At 45.1% G+C, this 22,385-nt stretch overlaps 1 protein-coding gene across 4 annotated transcripts in view; it reads right to left on the reverse strand.

Moving 5' to 3' along the window:
- Nucleotides 1-22,385, reverse strand: part of COQ8A (coenzyme Q8A) — a 55,872-nt gene that overhangs the window by 2,900 nt on the left and 30,587 nt on the right. For 2 of the 4 annotated variants that reach the window (XR_014524295.1, XR_014524296.1), the window contains exons 5-14: nt 19,698-19,772; nt 13,506-13,628; nt 9,867-9,952; nt 8,277-8,417; nt 6,285-6,366; nt 4,747-4,840; nt 3,622-4,504; nt 2,811-3,560; nt 1,466-1,531; nt 113-199 (exon numbers count right to left, since the gene is read on the reverse strand). Coding sequence is in view for 2 of the 4 variants with exons in the window: in XM_083496103.1 (XP_083352229.1) it covers nt 113-199; nt 1,466-1,531; nt 2,811-2,918; nt 4,363-4,504; nt 4,747-4,840; nt 6,285-6,366; nt 8,277-8,417; nt 9,867-9,952; nt 13,506-13,628; nt 19,698-19,772 (1,004 nt within the window). In the remaining 2 variants the exon portion in view is untranslated. The remainder of the gene's footprint in view (nt 1-112; nt 200-1,465; nt 1,532-2,810; nt 3,561-3,621; nt 4,505-4,746; nt 4,841-6,284; nt 6,367-8,276; nt 8,418-9,866; nt 9,953-13,505; nt 13,629-19,697; nt 19,773-22,385) is intronic. The other 2 variants (XM_083496103.1, XM_083496104.1) reach the window with 1 other exon arrangement.

The raw sequence follows: 22,385 nt of genomic DNA on the forward strand, positions 1-22,385 counted from the left end.
AATAAATACGTAGCTTCAAAGGGGGAGTAATTATTTAGCTGAAGTTTCTAAAGGAGACTGACGTCGCACCGGTAGCTAAACAAAGCATTGATTGTTTGGTGCTACTATGTACCTTGTTTTCATAGCCAGTTAGGAATTTCATTTCTATTGATTTCTTCAGCACCTTCTCTCTGTCCATGTCAGCAGCTGCTTTGATTAACTGTATTGGAAGAAGAAGAAAAATTCAAAAGCCAGAAGGTGTAGGTGGGAGCCAATCCTATTAAGCACTTCAATAGCAAGGAAAATCCTTTACTCAGAAACAAGGTCAATACTAGGAAGGCTACATGTTTTTATCCCACAAAAAAGAATTCGGCCAAGCCTTTAAGAAGCATGAGCAGTTTTGAAAGATCACAAACTTCAGCTGTCTTCACTTGAGACCGGAAATGTGATACTAGGATGAAAGGAATGCATGCCCTTTTTTAATGTAACTTTTTATTGGGTTTTATAAACAAGGATCATAGGAATAATAAATGATACAAATGAATAGACCAAGTCTTCACATGTTATTTGTATAAAAATAGGATAATGAATTTGCAGAAGTAATGTCTGTGACATACAGTTCATTATTAGTGGTCAATCAAGAAGTTACTGGCTTGTGAACTGCTTTAAGCGAAGGGAAATCCAGACAGAACAGAGTTAATGGAAAACATTCCACATTGCAAAGCTAAATGCCCAATTGGGAGTCCTTGTGGTCATTTTCCCTCCTGTGTTACCAGTGAAACAATAAGAAGTGTTGGTGTACTGAGAATGGATGCCCTAATTTAACATGGCTGGCTACAATTGAAACACAGGACACAATCCAACCCATGAAAAATCAGCAGGCAAAAGGGGGCTCTACTCTTTGCTGGCAGCATGGACCCCTTTTCAAGAGTCCAGATGTTTGCCTTGATCAGATACTGCCAGAAAGAGGGAGAATACTTTTCTCAGAATGACATTTGTTTTTAGACTACTAGTAAAATATTGCAGTTTTCACTGCACAAGTCCCACTTAAGAGAAAATCTCTGGGTCCTGAGCAACAATACCTATTTCACTGGGAAAGGACGAATATATTCCCTATGGCAGTTTGCTAAAAAGTAATTTTGAGTCTGTCCACAAGAACAATAAAATATGTACTCGGGTCATTTAAATAAAAACAAACAGCAACATATCTTAAGCATTACTAAGGCTTTAAAAGCAATTTCCCTCACACCATCAACTCCCTTTGCACATTTTTAAAAATCCACATTAGGAAAAAGAGAATTATGACAGCAGTCCAAGTTCTCCAGTTTTAGAACGCAACAAATAAAGTTGGGCTGCCTGAGATAAGGAGAACTAAAAAGCTAGTTAAACCTCTAGCTTTCTTTCAATCCAGCGACTTACAAGTCAAACATGCTTCTCAAGCCCACAAAACAACGACACCATCACAAAAGGTTTTAGGAGTCCTCACCTCTATGTAGAGGTCTGTGAATTCCTCATCAAAACCCCGGGTTGCTCCAAAATCCAGAAGCGCCACCTGGATGAGTTGTACAAATGTGTTTTTTTACACTAGAACAGAAACTATTACACCGAGAGCATCCGCATGTTTGTCAGAACAATTTTAAGTGCTACAAAGAGCTGGAGTTCTTTGTAAAGCCACTTTCTTTTCCCACTTGTTATTGGGATAGGGTGAAAACCTAAAACAGCAACACTTCACAGGTTGCTTTAGTACATGTGCTTTTATATACAAAAACTGCATGGCTGGCAAGAACCCTCCTTTCATTGGGAGAATTTCAACACTTTGTCCCCAGTTCTAACACAGCTAAGGAAACAAGGACAATCGGACAGGCCCACCTGGCTGGAAGGGTCACATAGCATAAACATGAGGATGGACCAAGTAGCCACCATGGAAAGAGGGTCCCCACAGCAAATTTCAAAACAGTGGCTGCAATGCCCAGCTACAGGAAGGCACGGGGTTTATGCTCAAGCACACATGGACAGGGCCTAGATTAAGATGCAGAATCCCCTGCAATGCACACACCACATTTCCTTAGCAGAACAAGTTGGTATGGAAAGGGTCTTCTGGATGTTGAAAGTTTAATAGCCATTGCTCCAGTCCTCTTAAAGAAGGTAAATCTCTCTAGCGCTTGGGGGGTGGGGAACCTGCGATGCTCTGCTTAATTTCTGGCCCTCTAGACCCTGGGAGCCCAAGTCCTGCTCTCTGATATGTGAGAGAGGTAGGTGGGGTGGCACAGAGGAAGAGCTATACCAGGCAAAGGCAAACTCAGCCCTCCAGATGTTTTTGAGGCTACAATTCCCATCACCCCAGACCACTGATCCTGTTAGCTAGGGATGATGGGAGTTGTAGTCCCAAAACATCTGGAGGGCCGAGTTTGCCTATGCCTGAGCTATACAGTCCTGCAATGCTGTATCTCCAACTGGTTTTTCCAGTGGGTCAATGGCCCTTCAAAAGGAAAACAGCTTCCCCCAATCCTGCTCTAGGCATCAGGCAGGTGAGAATTTCTTACCTTTTCCTTCAAAGACATCATCAGTGGAATTCTATTTGATTGCCAGCAGAGTCTTACTATCCCTCCCATTACATTCTTGCTGTATTATTTCCGTGAAATACGCTCCCTTTTCCACCCAAAATCTGCAAACTCTAGATTCCAGGCGGTACCCTCAAACCCACTTGCCCTGTTGCCAAGCTAACCGAACCACATCCACCTAAAGGAGCACATTAGCCAAGAAGCCATTGCAAAAAAAGGAAGCGAATGCTGCATAAGCAGCTAGTGCCAAGTCCAGCTAGAGCCATTTACCTTCTGCAATTCTGGGTCATAGAAGAAGTTGGACCAGTTTGGATCTGTCTGCATGTATCTGAACTCAAACAACTCTCGCAGGCACAAAACGAGTATGTTGTGGCAGATCTGCAAAAATTGCAACAAAGGGACGAAAATGAATTAGAAAAGCTCCCACTTGCATCAGATTAGGTAGATATGCAGAATATACTGAAACTAAGTCACAGCTATCATGAATGTCTGTCTGGCAGAGGATGCTACAAAGACTCCTGGGATTAGGTGGATTACACATCTCCTTGGGGAGGGAGGCAGGAAGAAAGAGAGAGAGAGAGATGCCAAAGAGTCACTGCTTTGGACAATGCACAACTACAAAGCTCAAGAAGAAGTGTGGTCCCTTTTGTGTAACATGTGATATAGTCAGGGGGTGAAATTATGTTGCTCGCCCAACTACAAGGACCAGGAACAGGTCACTTATCTGCCCTCTAGCTTCCAGAAAGGCTGGAGTTATTGAGCCAGCATTGTGGCCAAGTTAGTGGCCCAGAGTAGGGATGCCATTTACAGGAGAGAAGGGCTGAGGAAGAAGAGAGCACCAATTGCACCATTGTTTTGGTGAAAATTTAGTTTAGCAACCAAAGGGTCAGGATTTAAGTGTGCACCTCAGATGGGAAGGCAAAGTGCAAATGTGGCAACATGTGCTTGAAAACACGGACACCATACAGGCACACTTGTCAGCAGCCAAGACCAGCTTCTGCTGACACAGAAAGAGAACTGCTGGATCAGACCAAAAGTCCAGCATCTGCCATGAGAAACCTTGCAGTGCCCAGAAAAATGCAGGAGAGGAGAAAGGACAGAGCAGCAACACGTCAGAGTGGCAAAGCCATGTACCCAGGAGTTTTGTTGTCTAGAGACCAAACTTTATACTCCTGCTCAGTGACTTGCTGACAGCTGTTAAGGGTGTTTAATGGCCTCCTATGGGGCACGTCGGAATACCAGGCCAAGTCCATCTGCCAATCTGGCTGTAGTCAGACTTGCTTGTCCTCCCATTAACTGTCTAGCTCCTTACTATATTTGGCTCAGATGCTCTTTTGTCCATGCTTCACCTCTCGTCTGACCTCTTGTTTACCCAGTACTTTTCTACCAGGCTTCAGGTGCTAGGATTGGGCGAACTGAGAAACCTATATTTGGGTGCTTATGCAACAAGAGGGGGGCGCGTTTCTGATCGCTCGTTCCAGGGTGAGATGATCTCTTTTTCCAAGCTGGTCATCCTACACACAAGGTCACGCTGTCTGTCTGAAAGATGGTTTGCAGGTTAGCAACGCCGGTGGGCTTTGGGGTCCCCAGTGCAAGTGGCCCCAATACTGAGGTATGCAGGACACAATCAGTAGCAAAACATTTTCTAGGGTGCCCACCATTCCCAAGCAATCGATTTCTGCACACAATACTTAGCATGGCCCCAACCTGTCCATTCAAAGGACCTCTCTTGCAAAATGGCCTGAGGAAGAGGCTCGTGTCCTCTGGCTCTACCGATCTCCTTCCTCCACCTCCAAGCTGAAAAGGGGCCAGGCGACCATACCTCGTTCCTTATCTCCTGGCTGAGTTCTTGGGCTTGATCCAGCGGGAACCCAGACACCAGCTCTGTCGTCAGGACATGTGGGCTGCACAGCTCCTCCACCACAGCAGGAACATAGAAAAAGGGGTGGTCCTTGAGCAGTTCCCTGAGGGGCAACAGACAAAACGCTAAGAGCTGCCCAACCCCTGCAGGGGCCTGGGGTTTCTGCAATATCTGGGCTCAGCAGAGGTGACGCCATTTTGCCAAAAAGCAGCCACTTGCTACTCTATATTCTTCTCTGAGCCTCGTTCCCCCTGGTCCAACAGCATGCACAAGCCCAGGTGTTTGGGATAAAACCAGAATCCCTCATTGCAGCATCTGGCGGGGGCAGAGCCCCATAAAACACACCTGAATTTCTTAGCGCAGGCAGCTTCTCTCTTGTAATCGCATTCCAGGGCCAGCTCTCTGCTCAGCACTTCAACCAGATGCTCAGGGAAGAGACCTGGAGGCAAAACGGCAGGAGAAGGAAGCAGGTTAGGATTGAAATAGAAACAATGACAGAATCAGGGGTGGGGGACTTCAGACCTTAGAGCCAAATGCGGCCCTCCACTTCTCTCTGCCTGGCCCTTGGAACACTCCCAGACCAAGCCCCTCACTGGCCCTATTTGCACCTCAGATATTTTGCCCTGGCTGGCACGTGTCCATGAACGCTGATAATGCCTCTTGCTTATCTGGATGGTGAACAGAGAGGGCACACAAGTGTATGTAGAAACTAGCCTAGTGTACATAAGGTAAAACCTGCCATTTCTTCTTTGCCCCACCCACCATGGGCATATGGCCCTCAGGAGGCTGCCCAGAAAGGAATGTGGCCCCTGGACTGAAAAAGGTTCCTCAACTGAGCAAAGAGCTCAGCCTGGAAGATAGCGCTTCGCCGGTTACTTTCAGCCATATACAATTGTCCTTAGTTAACTGTAGCAACTGCACCTCTCTGCAAAGCATGAATGGTTCTCCTAAAATTAATGCATCCTGGACTTCAGGAATAGCATCCCCCCGCACATACAAAATCAATTTAGGCATGTATTGGCAACTACTGCAGCCACCCATGCTCCATAAATGGAAAAGGTGGAGATACAAAGCATTTGCGGACTTATAGCCTCCCACGGCTTCTTTGATGCCAAGATTAATGAGTGTTATCAAGGGGGGATTACAATTAAGGCTGTGGATCTCTGCCCAGCATTCCCACAGCCAGGCAAAAGAAGTTCAAAGGACAAAGTGGTTCTGTCTGCCTGAGCTCTGCTCCCATCTGGCAGCCAGTCCACAGACTGCCAACGAGGGAGGGAGGGAGGGAGGGAGGGAGGGAGGGAGGGAGGGAGGAGTTACATTACATAGCAATCTTGCTACTCTCTCTTCATTGCCACATTGGTTCAGAATGCTGGGCTCTCCTGTGGGTTTGGACATGATTGGACCTTTCTTGCAGATGAGCAAAGCAGAATGGATTTCTATCCGGTAAACATAGGCTAAAAACTCTCCCCGCATTTCATGCTAATAACCTGTTGCACAATAGTGAGAGGTTGTCCCCCAGAATATGTGGGGCAGAGGTGGTAGCCCAGGGGGCCCAAGCCCTGAATATCCTGCCCTTCCCTCCACCACCCCCAAAAAACCCTCTTTTTCTTTTACACTTTGCTCAGCTGGGCCCTCTACAAAGTGAAACCCAGGGCACAACCCATCTTCATATGCCCAGAGGCAAGTCATGGGCCTGTGGCTCCTGGTCTTTTAAGCACCTGGCAATACCCCAGCGTCATTCCATGTCTCAGCAACTATGCTGCTTGTAAGAGGCGGCAGGTGAAGCTTCCAACCAACTGTTTTAACACTGACAGCAGACAACAGAGTAGTGTTCAGCAGACGCACACAGAAGAATTGAACAACAGCCCCCTTCCCAAAGTTACCTTCTGGGAGAACATTGCTCATGCTCAGGACAGTCATCAGGTTGCTGACATCACTATTGATGCTCTGGGCTATTCCAGGATACTGCACGAGAGAGAGAGAGAGAGAGAGAGAGAGAGAGAGAGAGAGAGAGAGAGAGAGAAATGCTAAGCACCTCCTCCAGTTCAAACACCTGCTACACTTTCCTGAACTAAAACAGAGGGTCAAAGCTTCAGTCATGGCAAAAACAAAATCCCTAAATAAAAGTGCTGAAATGCAAGGATGAAAAGAGGTCACAGGAACCTGGCTAATGTCTGATCCAGCTAGCGCAGTATTGCTTACCTAAGAGTAAGTAGGGCCACCCCTTTTCTCTCTGCTTGCCACTTTCTCACGCACAAGCCCCACATCCCTCGTTCCTCCCATCCACCCACAGGTAGACACCCCATTCATCCATTCTCTTCCCCACCCACCCACAATGGCACACATGCTTTCCATCAGGAGCAACTCACACGCACTCTCATGCCTCCTCCTCCCACTCCTGTTCCCCAGCCACACTGATGTTCTCTTGCTTTGTGTTCTGGGAAAGCAGAAACCACTCTCGGCCACAACAGTCACAGGCAGGTAGGTTCATGGACAAGCCTGGAGGTCCAGCTATGGACTGGCAGCGAGAGCATCTTTCTGAAGGATGCTACACCACTCTAGTTGCTGCTACTCTGCAGGCCTCTTTTGCTGAGGAGAAATGAGGGCCAGCTGAGATGGGGAGGAGGGGGCAAGAGTGGGGCAGAGTAGACAAGGTGGGACAAGATGACCCACCGGATGCTTTCCAACTCCACAATTCTATGATCCTAGAAGGTTCTACAAGCCTGATCTAGCCTAGAGGCTGGCAGCTCTGCCCCCTGTTTTTTTTACTGTCTTGAGAACCTGGAGAGTTGTCTGCCAAACAGGGAAATTTCCCAGGATTGAACGGTTTGTTTCCCCATCATTTGCAAAAATCCTTCAGAAAAGATACAGTCCTATCACAATCAAGAGAGTTCTACGATAATGCAGTTTACTTTGCATAAGAAACACAGGCTGGTTTGGGAAATAATTAAGGGAAGGCATAATGAGCTACAGTTCCCTCTCTCCAAGGTAATTTAGACTGTCCAAACCTGACAGCACACTTCTCAGATGCTCCTGCGAAGCATAGCCTGCGGAGTCTAAAATTCCATCCTCCCCACCTCCTTTCTAAAAAAGAGCCAAGGGAGCCAATTTTCACAGCTTAGCACCTGTGCTCTGGGTAGCAGACTGACATGAACAGCTGCAAGAACAGGAACTTTCCGTCACTTTTAACCTACACTGGGATTAAAAATAGGGGTGGGGGAGAGAGACAACAGCCCAAGAAATGCCACCTAGCAAAACCTTAGATCTAGAGCAGGTGGTCCCTCCAGGTGTTGTTAGACTACAATGCCATCATCCTTGACCATGATGGAAGTTGGAGCCCAACACCTGAAGGGCCAGAGGCTCCCCATCTACAGGACTTTTCTACTGTCATGGGGATCATTAAAACTCCCAATGGAGAGAATTATGGCAATTGCCAAAACCAGGATTTCCAGAAAAGGAAAATGCTTCTGGCACATCATCCCCCATACTGTGCAAGTCTATAGTACAAATGGTTCAGACACACAGTTTGATCAGCAAAAAAGGGAACTATAATGTGTGAACCATTCGTACCATATACTTTGCCACAACCCAAGAATCAGGTTCAGGATTTGAAGGAGCCTGTCCTCCATCTGAAAATGTCTGTTGATCTCAGACAGAAGTGTTAGGGGCACAGTGACAGAACTACCCTAAAGCCGCATAGGCTTCACACAGGGGCCAAAGGTGATGAGATGAACCTCGGGATCCCTTCAACTCTACAATTCTACACTTCTATGAAACTAATATATTGAAAAACATCAAGGAGTGGGTCTCAAAGTGCATATTCAGAGCTACTGGTGGGCGCCAACTCTGAAAACACGGAAGACCACTAGGCCCACCTGGATTTTCATGGCAACTTCTTTCCCATTCTTCAAGCGCCCCAGGTGAACCTGTCCAATCGAAGCTGCAGCGAAAGGTCGCTCTTCAAAGAACTCCAACTTATCACGCCAGTTGGGACCAAGGTCATTGTTCAAAGTTTTCTAGCGGTGAATAAAAAACACAAATTGGAGTTTTCCCTTCCCAGGTAGACACTACCACTTGTTGCTTAGACTGGGGACTTTGAAATCCAGCTATGACATACGGACAACTGCAAACAAGCACCAAGGGCATATAAATGGCCAGGATTAAAAATCCAAGAAGCCACTAATGTACACAAATTAGAGAGCTAAACAATGAATTCCAGCATGATTTTTTAAAAAATGGTGTAAGCAAAGAAAGAAGGTGCAGTAAGGTTATTTTTAACATCTATATGAAGCCGCTGGGAGAGATCATCAGGGGGTTTGGACTGGGTGTCCATCAGTATGCAGATGATACCCAGCTCTACCTTTCTTTCAAATCAGAACCAGTGAAGGCGGTGAAGGTCCTGTGTGAGTGCCTGGAGGCGGTTGGAGGATGGATGGCGGCTAATGGATTGAAGTTGAATCCTGACAAGACAGAAGTACTGTTTTTGGGGGACAGGGGCCGGGCTGGTGTGGAGGACTCCCTGGTCCTGAATAGGGTAACTGTGCCCCTGAAGGACCAGGTGCGTAGCCTGGGAGTCATTTTGGACTCACAGCTGTCCATGGAGGCGCAGGTCAATTCTGTATCCAGGGCAGCTGTCTACCAACTCCACCTGGTACGCAGGCTGAGACCCTACCTGCCCGCGGACTGTCTGGCCAGAGTGGTGCATGCTCTAGTTATCTCCCGCTTGGACTACTGCAATGCGCTCTACGTGGGGCTACCTTTGAAGGTGACTCGGAAACTACAGCTAATCCAGAATGCGGCAGCTAGACTGGTGACTGGGGGCGGCCGCCGAGACCACATAATACCGGTCTTGAAAGACCTACATTGGCTCCCAGTACGTTTCCGAGCACAATTCAAAGTGCTGGTGTTGACCTTTAAAGCCCTAAACGGCTTCGGCCCAGTATACCTGAAGGAGCGTCTCCACCCCCATCGTTCTGCCCAGGCACTGAGGTCCAGCGCCGAGGGCCTTCTGGCGGTTCCCTCATTACGAGAAGCGAAGCTACAGGGAACCAGGCAGAGGGCCTTTTCGGTGGTGGCGCCCGCCCTGTGGAATGCCCTCCCATCGGATGTCAAGGTGATGGACAACTACCTGACATTCAGAAGACATCTTAAGGCGGCCCTATTCAGGGAAGCTTTTAATGTATGATATTTTAGTGTTTTTTGGTTTCTGTGGAAGCCGCCCAGAGTGGCTGGGGAAACCCAGCCAGATGGGCGGGGTACAAATAAATAATAATAATAATAATAATTATTATTATTATTATTATTATTATTATTTAATGCTTTGTTCTTGCAGCCTGCTCAGCAATGGCCCAGAACCTGTAAATAGAGGAAGGCGCCTGCTTTCACTTTCAACACAGGTCTACTTCTGTTCATCCACTTTGATCCCCAAGGCTCTCTCCTGTCACACAGCCCAGGCAAATCCTCACCATCATTTGCTTCAGTGGCATGAAGTCTGCACTCTGACGGACACGTTCAAAAATCTTCTGCAGATGAGGGTTGATGAAGGCATCATCTGACAAGAGGAAAACACAAGCCCAGTCAGAGCCATAGTTAAACATGATAGCTAGTTCCTTTGATATGAAAGTACAGTCTCATTAAAAAGGTAGAAGTAGCCTTCAGTACATTTCGGATTGAGCATTGATATATATATAGATGTGAGTGGATTTTGTGCTAGGGTCAGACAACATTCTATCTTGCTCAAAGGAGCCAGCTTTATTGTTCATAAATTCCTATAAACATGTGACGCTTTACCCTCAGTCTTTGTCATCCTTGAAATATCCAATGAGAAGCCCAAAGACTCCCCCCCCCCCCGCTGCAAGGAACTCTGCATATGCTCTGAAACCCAATGCTCTGCTCAAGCAAGCAACATGCAGCTAGCTATGTTAAATTGACTTCAGGGAATTAATTTATTTAGTAATTTGGGTTTCAAATACTTAAAGAACAAATAAACAAAAAGAACATCATATACAAAAAGGCAATTATCTTTAGGGAATTTGTTTGTGAGTGTGTGCAAGAGAGAAATCATTGCCTTCACTCTTCCCCAAATAAACTTATTTATATTTTTTTATTTTGTTTCATTAGTTGTTGTTTTTAAAGCAAACCTCTAAATTTTCTTATTAGAATCTCCCTGTATGACACTGCAGAGATGCCAAGTGGCCTGTTGTGTTCCAAATTTTCCCCTCACACACAAACAAAATTGTGTGCCTCTAAAGCTTAGGGAAAGTAAATGGGTCCTTGCCAGCAGGACCAAGAAACCCTCAAAGCAGCTGGACACACTACAGTGCAGCCCCAGCATTTTGGTGGCAGCGTATCACTATTTACTTGTGAAGGGAGCTCTTATACAAAACAGGGACCTGCCAGTAAGGAGGGATCCATTCCCACCCACTCAATTCCTTCACACATGGCAAAGGGTCAGATCCCCTGACCTACGTACAGGCATTGCCCACAAACCTTCAAGCTCATTTTTGCAGCTTAGAAGGTTCAAAAGAGCTATGCTCAAGAAGGGGTACTGAATTTGAGCATGATGGAAGAATGCCCATGAGATCCTGGCGATATCCCTCATCCTAAGGCTTCCACAAGTGTGGCATCCTCCATGGGGCTGTTGTGTGCTGAAACCTCATCTATTCTACCCCCGTCCCTTCCGAGACATAGCAGGAGGGGCTGGGGCTGGCAGGAGAACATTTCAATTCTCAACAGGCTGCTCTACTTTCACCACCTCAGAAAAACAGAGAATAAACACTTGCATCAGCTGTGACTTGCATGTCTATTCCAACACTCATCTGCTTTGCTCGCTAACATGCCGATGAACTGCCTTCACTTGCTATTTATGTGGCAAGTTCATTAGGCCTTCAAAGAACGATTTGCCAACTGGTGCTGAAGTAACCAACCAGATTATTTTTTAACAAAGCATGCTCGTAGTCAAAAACACAGGAAGCAAAGTATATGCAGAGTCAGATCATTAGGCCCATCTAGATGAATGCTGTCAACACTTGTCTGAAAGCTGACATTCCCAGATGCAACCCAGGGACTGAACCTGGGACCAAGCATGTCCTCTGCTGCTGAGCTACAGATTTTCCTCTTTGTGGCTTATGGTTTAGACTAGACATTAAAAGACACCCCTGCTATTAAGCAGTGACAGTCCGTTCCTCCCTTGCAGTTAAGGTTGGGCAAGACACTGGCCACAGAAAGGGTTCATGGTAAAGTTTTGCGGGGTGAAGCAACTGCAAGCAGAGGGCAGCCTGCAAGTTGCATCAACCTATTGTTTTTAACGGAAGCAAAGGGTTCTTGTTGGAGAAAGCTCATTTTCCTGGTCCTTTTCAGAAATACAGAACTGCATCTTTCTCAGAAGGCTGGCGAAGTTGAAAGGAGGGACAGAATGTCTACCAGGTTTGTGAGCCTTGGCCTTCGGTTGTGTTTATTTCTTTAAAAGCCTCCAGTGGGTTTGGCAATGCTATGCTATTAGTGGGAAGAAACTTAAATTAACACACATACACACAGATTGGCTCTAGTAGTTACTTCAGATCCCGCCATTGTAGTAACTTTAGTGGTAGCCACATCACATCTAGACCATCTACACACACACAAACACTCTCTTCTGCTAATACCAATATTCCATTTTCTCTTGGTCACAACACAATGTTCAGCTACACACTTCTGTCATCTGGATTTGTCAGGCTGCTGGCCTGAGTTGGGAGAATTCTAAACATCAGCCAAAAATAATGAGCACATGCTTGAGAAGTCGAGTCCAAATAGTTTCCAGAAGGGAGCCATGTTTATGGTGGTTGTTTGCTGCAACAGACTTAGAGCCTTGTGTCGCTCTAAAGTACAGTCAAACCTCGGTGGTTGAACATAATCCGTACCGTTTGACTTCCAAAACGTTCAACAACTGAGGCGCATCTTCCAATTGGTTGCAAGAGCTTCTTGCACTCAAGCAGAAGCCGCGTCAGACGTTTGAGTTCCAAAAAAATGTTTAAAAACTGGAGCATTTACTTCGGCGTTCAGGAACTGAAATGTTCGAAAATGGAGCCATTCAAGAACCGAGGTTTGACTGTAGAAGCTTTTGCAGCTAACACTTCATACATCTGATGAAACGGACTCTAGGCCCTGAGAGTTTAAAGGGTACAGCTGCTTTCTCACTTTTGCCCAAAATGAATACCACGGTATTGATTTATTAGCAGTTTTAACGCAATATACACTTCATAATATGCAACTACAAATAAAGATTACAGGGAAGATAGAAACAAGAACAGTATGTGGGATTTGGGCTTTTTGATGCAACAGCATTTATATGTGTACTGATGGTTCTCACCTGGTGGAAGGTGAAAGGGATAAAGGGCAGAGAATAAGATGTTCTTAAAAACACAACTCAAAAACCTTGGAGGTAAAGAAATGCTACAATTGCAAAAGATATGTTAACAAATTAGAAAGGTGGCCGTTTTTTCTAGCAACCATGTTGGTGGTTATTAACACTTAAGATAGACTGTACCTTTCCCTTGGGAGAGGGGGATTAAAATATTGACAATACAGCAATACCTTTTAGGGGAGCAAGCAACATGTCACAAAATAGTGAGCAAACTTTCATGCTCTTCAGAATCCTTCACATGGCGGATGTTAAACAAAACAGGCAGGGGGAGAAAGCTAGCAAGTTTTTAAAGCCACAATGTCTACATTTGTAATATTCTAGCATGGAATCCTGGGGGGCATTTGCAGCCTTAATGGGTACTCTGTTGGGTTTCATGTTGCACCAAGGCTGCTGAGGACATTATGACAAATACCTCCTATGATTATTTTACAAAATACAAACTTGAGCAGTTACTTCAAAAGGCATTTTCCCTCTGTACAAAATTCCAAAAAAAGGAACTGTTATGCTGGCTTATTAAACAGAAACTGTATTATTGCCTCTTCTGATTCCTGCTCTGAAATACCTACAAAACTGAACAAAATCTATAAAAGAGTCAGGAAACATCCAAAAGGGAAAAATGGTTGGGAGAATCAAAAATTCACCCGAGAGATGAGAGATCAAAGGGGGAGGATTCAAGGAGCACCAACATGCTGTTCATTCTTACCTTGGATGCTCAGCATCTGCCCCAGCTTCAGCGCTGCTCCTCGAACCTTGCAGAGGGTCCTCACGATTCTCTCTGCATTGGCCTCCGACATAAATGGACTGGTATCCATAACAGCCTTTTTGCCTGAGGACAGGGTAAAAAAATAAAGGAAAATGCTGTAAGGCTGCTACTATTGGCACTGTACCCACTTGGTCCAAAGGACCTTGCTTTCTTCGCCTTTCAGGTGGTAGAGAAGTATCAATCACTGTGCAGCATTCCTCAATATAAGGGAGGTAAAAGCAGACAACCTGGTGCCATCCAGAGGTTTTGGACTACAATTCATCTCAAAATGCTTTGTTCAAATGTTCTCTCATGCTTTTTACCTCCCTGACTCTGCAAAGCTAGGGTGCCAAGAAGACGAGCTGAGAAGCCTTTGTCTGGGAGGTGTTACTTGCCACAGACACTAAGAAATCTTAATGAGTGAACACATTCGCACACACTTTGTGCATAGGGCTGCCCCTGAAGACAGTTAGGAAACTTGAAACTAGTACAAAATTTGGTGGCCAGGGCAAGGCAGTTTGAGAATATTGCACCAATCCTGGTCTGATTGCACAGGCTACCAATTAGTTTCTGGGCCCAATTCAAAGTGCTGTTTTTAACCTATAAAGCCTTAAATGGCTCAGGACTGCAATACCTAAAGGACTGTCTCTCCTCATACAAACCGATCAGGTCCCTGCGATCATTATCTGAGGCCCTTCTTCATGTGCCTCTCCTCCACGAGATGACCAGAGGGTGACAACACGGGAACAGGGCTCCCCATTTGTGGAACACTCTCCCCAGGAAGGTTCGCTTGGTGCCTTCATTATACACCTTTAGGCGCCAGGCCTCTTCAACCAGGCCTTTAGCTGATTAACATCCAACACTCTTTTAAAAATGTGCGGGGAGGGGGGGAGATTGGGTTGTTTTTCTTCTTTATTTTTATTATGTATTCATATTGTATTTTTATATTGTGAACCACCCTGAGATCTAGGATAAAGGGTGGAAGATAAATTTAATAAATAACAACAATAACAATTCTCCTTCTGCATCTTTTTTTGTTAATAATTAAATAATCTTTATTAATTTAAATTACACACATATACAAAGAATTTACAATCTCATACTACAAAAACAAAACTAAAGAAAAAGCAATTAAGAAAATACAGGAAAAAAGAAGAAAAAGCAGATTTACGTGCATAAAAAAACTTAATCTTCCTAATTAATACTTAAATAAACACGTAAATAAAAAAGACTTCTGACAAAACAACTCTTCCAATCATTCTCATTGTACTGTTTATACTGTCGTTTTTTTCGCAGAGTTTTATATTCTTTAATATTGTTCCCGTCTACTCCACAAACGGTATTTGTTGTGTTTACAAGTATCACTCAAGCTCTGCTAATATGGTGTGGTTGGTACAATATGATCTTATATAATCCTTAAATATTCTCCATTCTCCAAATATTTTCTGGTTCAATACTCCTTTAACGCTTCTTGTCAGTTTTGCTAGTTGCAAATACTCTAACATGAGTATCTGCCAATCTGTGATTGTCGGTATTGTTTCGTTTTTCCACTTCCTCGCCACAAGAATTCTTGCTGCTGTGGTGGCATACATGAACAGTATCTCCCTGAGACAGTATAATCCCAAGAAACCCCACCCTTTTAATGAAGTTTGAAGCAAAAACATGAAGGCTTCACAGGGCAGGGATTTCTATTTGCTGGGCCATGGACTCCTAACTTATTTGTTCCTGAAATACTGAAACTCATTGGAGGCTCTGAGCAGGTACTGCTGCTACAAATCTGTTTACTGACCTTGAAGCACAACTCTCCTCTCCTGACAGAAGAGGGCATGTAGAGACTGGATTTCATTTCACGTCCCTGGAAGGACTGTCCTTCCCAACAGCCATCTGGGATCACCTCTAATTTTTCCTCTGCTGCCGTAAGTACAGCTTTGAAGGTTAGCAGTGACCAACAGAGCTATTTTTACTTGGCTTGCTTGACAGACACAGTGAATCTCATCCAGAATGCACGATGGACATGAACTTTTGCACACCTTATTTTTTTTCTTTCCAGGATAGCTTGAATGGGAACAGCCAAAGACAAGTTGGCTGGTGGGTCCAAGGTCTCTCCTGCCTTGGAAAATAAGCTCACGGCACTTTAACTCTTCTCTGAAAGGGGTTATTTGGGTATTGTGAGGTGGGGGCCTTTACCCCATAATTTTAGCAGCAGTTCTTAACAGCCAAACTCTACCGACAAAATCATACTGTTGCTCCTCTTCGGAAGAGAACAACAGCAAAAAAGTGAGCCGTGATGCTTCATTTGAAAAGTCTTTTTGAAATGAATGACAAGATGGGCAGGTGGAGACAAGAGGCAGCCACAGGATACATCTTTTGACTTCATCAGAAAAACAAACTTGACCTGGAATCGCAGAGGTAAACTCAAAGAGGAAACCTACAGAACTTACTGCTATTATTTTTGATTGATATTGCCATTTCCTGATGTTCCGTATTGATTTTACTATTAAGTGGAAGGACATCTTCAGGAACACAGCAAATGCCAGATCAAAACTTGCACTCACTAGCTGGAGAGCACCTGCTACCAAATGAGCCATCCCTTTTGTGCCCACTCCCTATTCTTAACAGTTGTTCCATGCAATGTTACCCAAAATGTGTAAATCCTACACCTACTAGGTGTGTTAAGCATTGCAGTCTAAGATATCTAAAACGTTCTCTGATGCTTCTCCAACCTTTACTGGAAGAGGTCCATGGGACAGCATTTGCAAAACCTACCTTGTATCAGCCTAAACCGTGTTATAGGATTACAAAGGTTGTCTTCTGAGTGTTGAGCCTAAATCTCCTGTCCTGCTTTACTGCCCCTGTTTTCCATGCCAGCTGTGAACAACTGATGTTTATCTCCTTTCCAGAATGATTCTAAAGGCTGATTTCCCTGTAATCCTCTGAATGAGAGGCAGCACGATTTAAAATTCACCCATTCTGGTCTTCTACTCCAGGCAGCCAAACAGGCAGTATCCTTCACGCCTCACCCTTTTTTTACCCCTTTCCTCCTAGCTTCTCCCTGGAAAGAGGGGGGTTGCTTGAGAGCTGCAGAATTGACGAAAGAACCCAGACCTCACTTTTAAAACCAGCAATCTATCCTTTCCATACTAATCCTGCCCTCTGTAGAATGTAGAATCATCTTTTTAGTTATAACAAGAGATGTGGGGAAGCAGTGGCCTTCCATGTAGGACTCCCAGTTTCTATGACCACTAGGCCATGCTGGGTGAGGATGGCGGGAGTCAGAGTCCAACAGAACTGAGAGGACTACAGGTTCCTCCACTGCTAATCTACAGGTGGTCAGGAAAAAGGTCTCATGAGCTTGACCACTACACACACATTTCTACTTTTCTTCCTTAAACACACTAGCAAATTAACAGAAAAAGCCCTTGATAGGTCAATGTCTCCTTAAACCAAATCCCATAAAAATAGCTGCTCCCACCTCACCTTGCTGTTTTTGCCAGCAACAGCAAGTTCTACACCCTTTCATAGTATGGCTGATCTTGCATGCAGGTCAGGGAGTGCCCGATTATACAAGGTACCTCTGGCAAACAGAAAAATGTAAACAGAACTGTTACACAATCTTTCTTTAAGAACAAGCTCTCTCCAATAAGAGGAACGAGAGTTGCAAGGGAATGCCTTCAGAGCCATTCAGGGTGATCTGCCACCATGCTTTTTTGAATATATATTTTGAACCTGTGCACAGATTCTGTGATTGTACAGCTTGATATTTCTGCAAGAAATTCTGACGTTTCTGCAGATTGAAGGTCGACCACAGGTGACTTTAAACTCTTGTTCTACATGCCCCAGTTTTGCTCTGTGAACAGCGGGTAGTCCCATTCAGGGGAGTATATATGCACTGAGACACTTTCACATACTACACAAGCAGCATGGGGTAACACACATTTGTGAACCTGTCTGATGGGAACAGTGAAAGCTTTGCTGTCAGGAAACAGGAGCCAACATACTGGAAAGGTTGCAACTGAGATGCTAAAGTTTAGGGCATCAAGAGAGATCAGATAAATTCCATCTGCACTCTCAGGAAGGAACTAACAGTTTCTCCAAATATAATATGCACCTCTAAGAAAATGCTACTATAATTACGGGAGGAACATTATGCAGGGACAGGTTATCGCAGATTGAGCAAGACTAAGCTAAGAGGGTTTAGTGACAGAGCTCACACTTCACATACCAAACACAGGAAGGCTGCATGACCATTGCTCTCTCTGGTTCTGTATTGTCTAAGCTGGCCAGCAGTGACTCTCCTGGAGATGCCAGGGATTGCATGCAAAGCAGATGCTCCACCACTTCCATGCCCCTTCCCAAAACTTTCATGTTCAACCCCAGCAGCTCAGGTTATAAGGACCCCAATGCTAAGACAGAGAAATCTCTGCTTGAGACCTTGGAGAGCCTACCAGAGAAGACAGCAAGTCATGTGTAGTTATCAGGTAATGTAAGAAGCACAAGAATAGCCTGCTAGATCAGGTCAATGACCCAGACAGTCCAGCATCCTGTTCTTACAGGCGTAACATTCAGTTATCAGGGCTGAAACTGGCAATGGGCAGACACGCTCCTCTCTCTTTCTGCCATCTGCCAAGCCGAAGGGCATATCGCCAAGAGCTTTTGCAATTAGGTGAAGGGCTACATAAAATCAGCCTAAGAGTCACCTCTGCCTATGCTGGGGGTAGGCACACATAAGGAAGGATCGGTGTTCACATATGTCAATGGGTCAGATGCTCAGTGGAAAGGCAGCCCCTTGCAATGTTATTGAGCATGAGGCTGGCTTCATGGCCAATTGCACTGCCAACCAGAGATCTTGACCTTTCAGTAATATAGCCCTGTTACAGAGGAAAAATGGACCCCTCGTGGAGTCACAGTTAGGTATGGCACTAAAGGCCACTACTCCCAGGTTACTTTTCCCGATGCACATTTTTAACATGTAGCAAACCGGTGGGGAAGAAAGAGAAGCCAAATATACACATCCCTGATTAAATACCAGCCATAACCAGGCATCCAGTGAATCAGATTTGTCAGACTTACACCTTGACCATTCACCAACGTTGGGCAGCTTTCTCTTATAATATTTTGAAGAGTGGGGAAATAAGGTGGGAAACATTTTACCTAACAACAATAACAACACAAAGGAAGAGCAGAAGGTCTGGCTTATGGCAGCAAGATGTAGATAAATAGATAATTTATTACGGTCAAAGACCAGCTCGCATAACACAATAAAAACAGCATTCATAAAGATAAAAGATACAATCAGAGCAGATTGTAGCAGGCAGCAAGATGTAAATTTGGCACAGTCCTCCTCTTCCCAAACTAATCCAAGTGCATCCATTTTGGTTTTAAGAGGTATGAGCACCTTGGGCAGGATGGAAGTCCAGCCCTCTCTCCGCAGCCCTGGCTGACCCCTCCTGAGTTTGTGAACTTGCATCAGGCAAGATCAGATGCAAGTACAGAAATGACTTCATTGCTGTTGCTGTGCAATAACACTTTACTCCTTATCGCAGATATATTCTGTATAACCTTCACTTCAGTGACTTGTTGTTAGCCAATGCCAAGACAAACAAGAGATCTATTTATGGTAAAACAAGGACTGGAACCATTATTATTATTATTATTTAATCATCTGAAAGGATAGAACCAGAAAGGCAAACTTCAAGTTCAAGGATTGCTGCAAAACAGGACAGGCAGCCATGAAGTCATTCATTTTCCTGAGCAAATAAACAGCGGGCTTCTGTGTTGATCAGGGTCAGTAGAGAGGAGGACTCTTTGAAGGGGTGGACAAGCTCACCCTGCTCCACAGTTTAGCTTTCTCCTGTGCTGCTTTAGGGGCAAGAGGAAGGGAATTTGCTTTCCTTAAATGCACTGAATCACCACTACTCCTTGAAGTATTTATTCAAAGAGGAAAACAATTGAAGGTTGCTGCGTAGGTTCAGGGGGAGAGCGGAATCTGGATGCAAAAACACTGTAATACTTTTATTAGTAACTACCCTAGTGACTATAGTGTTGTGCTGCCCTTCCTTTAGTTGTGATTCTGTGCACTTGTAGAGCAAATTGTGTTTGGGGACAAGGACACGACCGGATGCTTGTATTAGCAGTAAGCAAAGGAACACTCACCATTCTGCTCTTCGGATCTAAGGCTCTTTTTCGCAACCTCTGCCAAGGCTCCGATGCCAAGACCAACAGCTAAGCCTTTAATGGACAAAAAGGAAAGGGGGGGGGGAGACAAGAGAAAGTCAAAGGCAGCGGGATAAAATGCCATCTGTATGCGGTTACATATCTTTGTGGCTTAATGAGCAGAGGCAAAGTAGCTCTTTATTCAATACGGTTTAAACTTGACTACAGAGCACAAAGGGAAAGAATCCAGCACCGCTCCGCTCAGTTTCAGAGGCATGCTGTGCCCACTTTCCCCAGGGCAGCAAAACCTCTGTCCAAAGGAAACATCTTCTGTTCAGAGAAAAGGGCTTTAGAAACCAAGAGTTAAAGGGGCAAGCAGGGACAGTAGTAGAGACTGCAGGTTGTCCATCCATGAGGTCAAGTTTAGTACTAGTCACACAGGGTCTTTGATCTGACACAGCAAAAATGAGGGAGGTCAGTAAACTCTCCTGGAGGCTGTGCCTAGACCTTTAAATATCCCCACATGCTTGTTTAATGCAACTGTTATTTCCACAACTGAAATAAAAGATACCCCACTTCATCTGGCATCCTCAACATTTCATCAGTCCCTTCGACCTTCCTCCACAATCTGTTTTACCCTTTACCTTACTGTGGCCAGCAGGGCTCAAATTTGACCCCAGGGCAACTGGAGGAGAAGAGGGAGTGACATAGCTTATACCTCCCCAACAGCATATTTGCCCTGGTGTTGATACCTTGGAGCATTTAATGGTATCTAGGTGGAGAATCTGGCAACTCAAGTTCTTACATGATAAGTTCTCCCCAAAAATAATTTAATAACAAGATGATTTGAATCTAGAGCAGTCAAATGCAGGACAGGGGAGGGAAAGTTGCACAGGCTGGAACTGGAATGGAAAACCTCAATTTGCAAGTGCAATTAATGCAATAGCACCTCGGCATGATGGCTGTGGAAGATAAGTACCATTCTGCCACACATGCAGACACGCACATACATGCATGCAATATTTGCACAAAATAACACAGGGAACACCCAGCTAAGCTCTGTTCAGCATCAACAACTATGAAATACCAACTGTTTGTTCCATATACAACCTAGCTCGTAATTGCTTAGAGAATGAGATTTTGGAATCTGCAGAGGTGAAATCTGAAGAGAATCTCTCTATTCTTGTCTTGAGTGCGGATGTGTCAAATGAAATTAGGAGATATTTCAGCAATCCTCACTTGAGTAGCAGTTCAGAGTGACATAATAACCCAAAGCTACAGGATTCATATCTCCATAACTAGGCTGGCAGATCTTCTAACCACCTCTTCATCTGCAAGTACATCAGCAAGGAGCTACCACTAACATATATGTGTATATCCACACACCCCATGGGAGGAAAGAAAAGGCTGGAATTTTATGAAGGAGTTGGTAGAAGACTCAAGGCAAATCTGGCTAGCTGAACAAAGACTGGAGCCCTTACTAGGCCTGCAGGGCGATGCAGAGAGATAAATCTTACTTCTCTACCTGCGTTGAATTTACTCAGTGGTGCTCTCTCACATCCATGTCATAAGTTTCCTTCAAAGCCCTAACAGCTTAAGACCATGTTAGCTGGCAGTGATCTTCAGGCTTGAGGTGCTGTTGGACTACAAGTCCCATCATCCTTGACCATTGGCTAAGATGTCTCAGAACAATGGCGGCTGCAATCCATCATCATCTAGGGCAGAGGTTTTCAACCTTTTTGAGTCCATGGCTCCTTTGACCAACTACGTTCTTTCTGCAGCACCCCTGTGGGGCTCAGGAGCCCATTTATGTCACCCCTTGCCTGGCAGCCTCTCACCATTTTGCAAACACCCTCCCTTGTGGAGTGTTTCCTCAGCCTCCTTTCCTCTCCCCTCTCCTTGGGAGACCTCCAGGCAGCCACTGCTGCCGCCCCTGGTCTCTGAGCTACCCCCCTCCCCCACCCCAAAGACCTGGTCACACTGTCCACTCCCAACAGCAAGGGCTGGCGGACTGGCTGGCTGGCTAGCTGGGCTCCCTGGCCTGCTTGCTTGCATGCTTACTCCGAGGCCGCTCCAGCTTCTGGCCAGTTCCAGAGGCACCATTTGTCTGGGGAGCTTGTAGCCAGGGCTGCTGCAACAAACAGCCATGCAAGACTTTTGGAGGCAGAGATGCAAGAGGGCATCAGAGGAGGGAGGGAAGGAAGGAAAGAGGGTTGCCCGTGGCACCCCTGGCCATCATTCAAGGCACCCCAGGGGGCCACAGCACACTGGGTGAAAACCACTGATCTAGAGACCCAAGACTGAAGAATGCTGGCTTAAGGATGAGTTGCTCCCATACAGGTCAATCATGAAATGAAGATCAATGCCAGAAGCCTTTGTTCTTGGAGTCATGTCAAAAAAAATTAAGCAAGTGAGCATGAGATATGGGGCCATCTCTGTGGCAGTGCCATGATTGTTGCATGCCCTCCCAATTGAAAGACGTGTTTATTTCAACAACCTTTTTATTGTTGCAGATTTCAATATCTAGCATCTTTTACTCTTTGTGCTTCTTGCTTTGGGTATTCTGTTACGGCTTTTAGAACTGGCTGTACCTGCTTTTTTATTAATTAGAACTTATGCTATATGCCACACTGGGAACTTTTAGTAGAAGAGTGGGATATATTTTATTAAATAAGAAAGTAATTATAT

Source organism: Podarcis liolepis, assembly GCF_965112155.1.
Source record: "Podarcis liolepis genome assembly, chromosome: 3".
Classification (NCBI taxonomy): domain Eukaryota; kingdom Metazoa; phylum Chordata; class Lepidosauria; order Squamata; family Lacertidae; genus Podarcis; species Podarcis liolepis.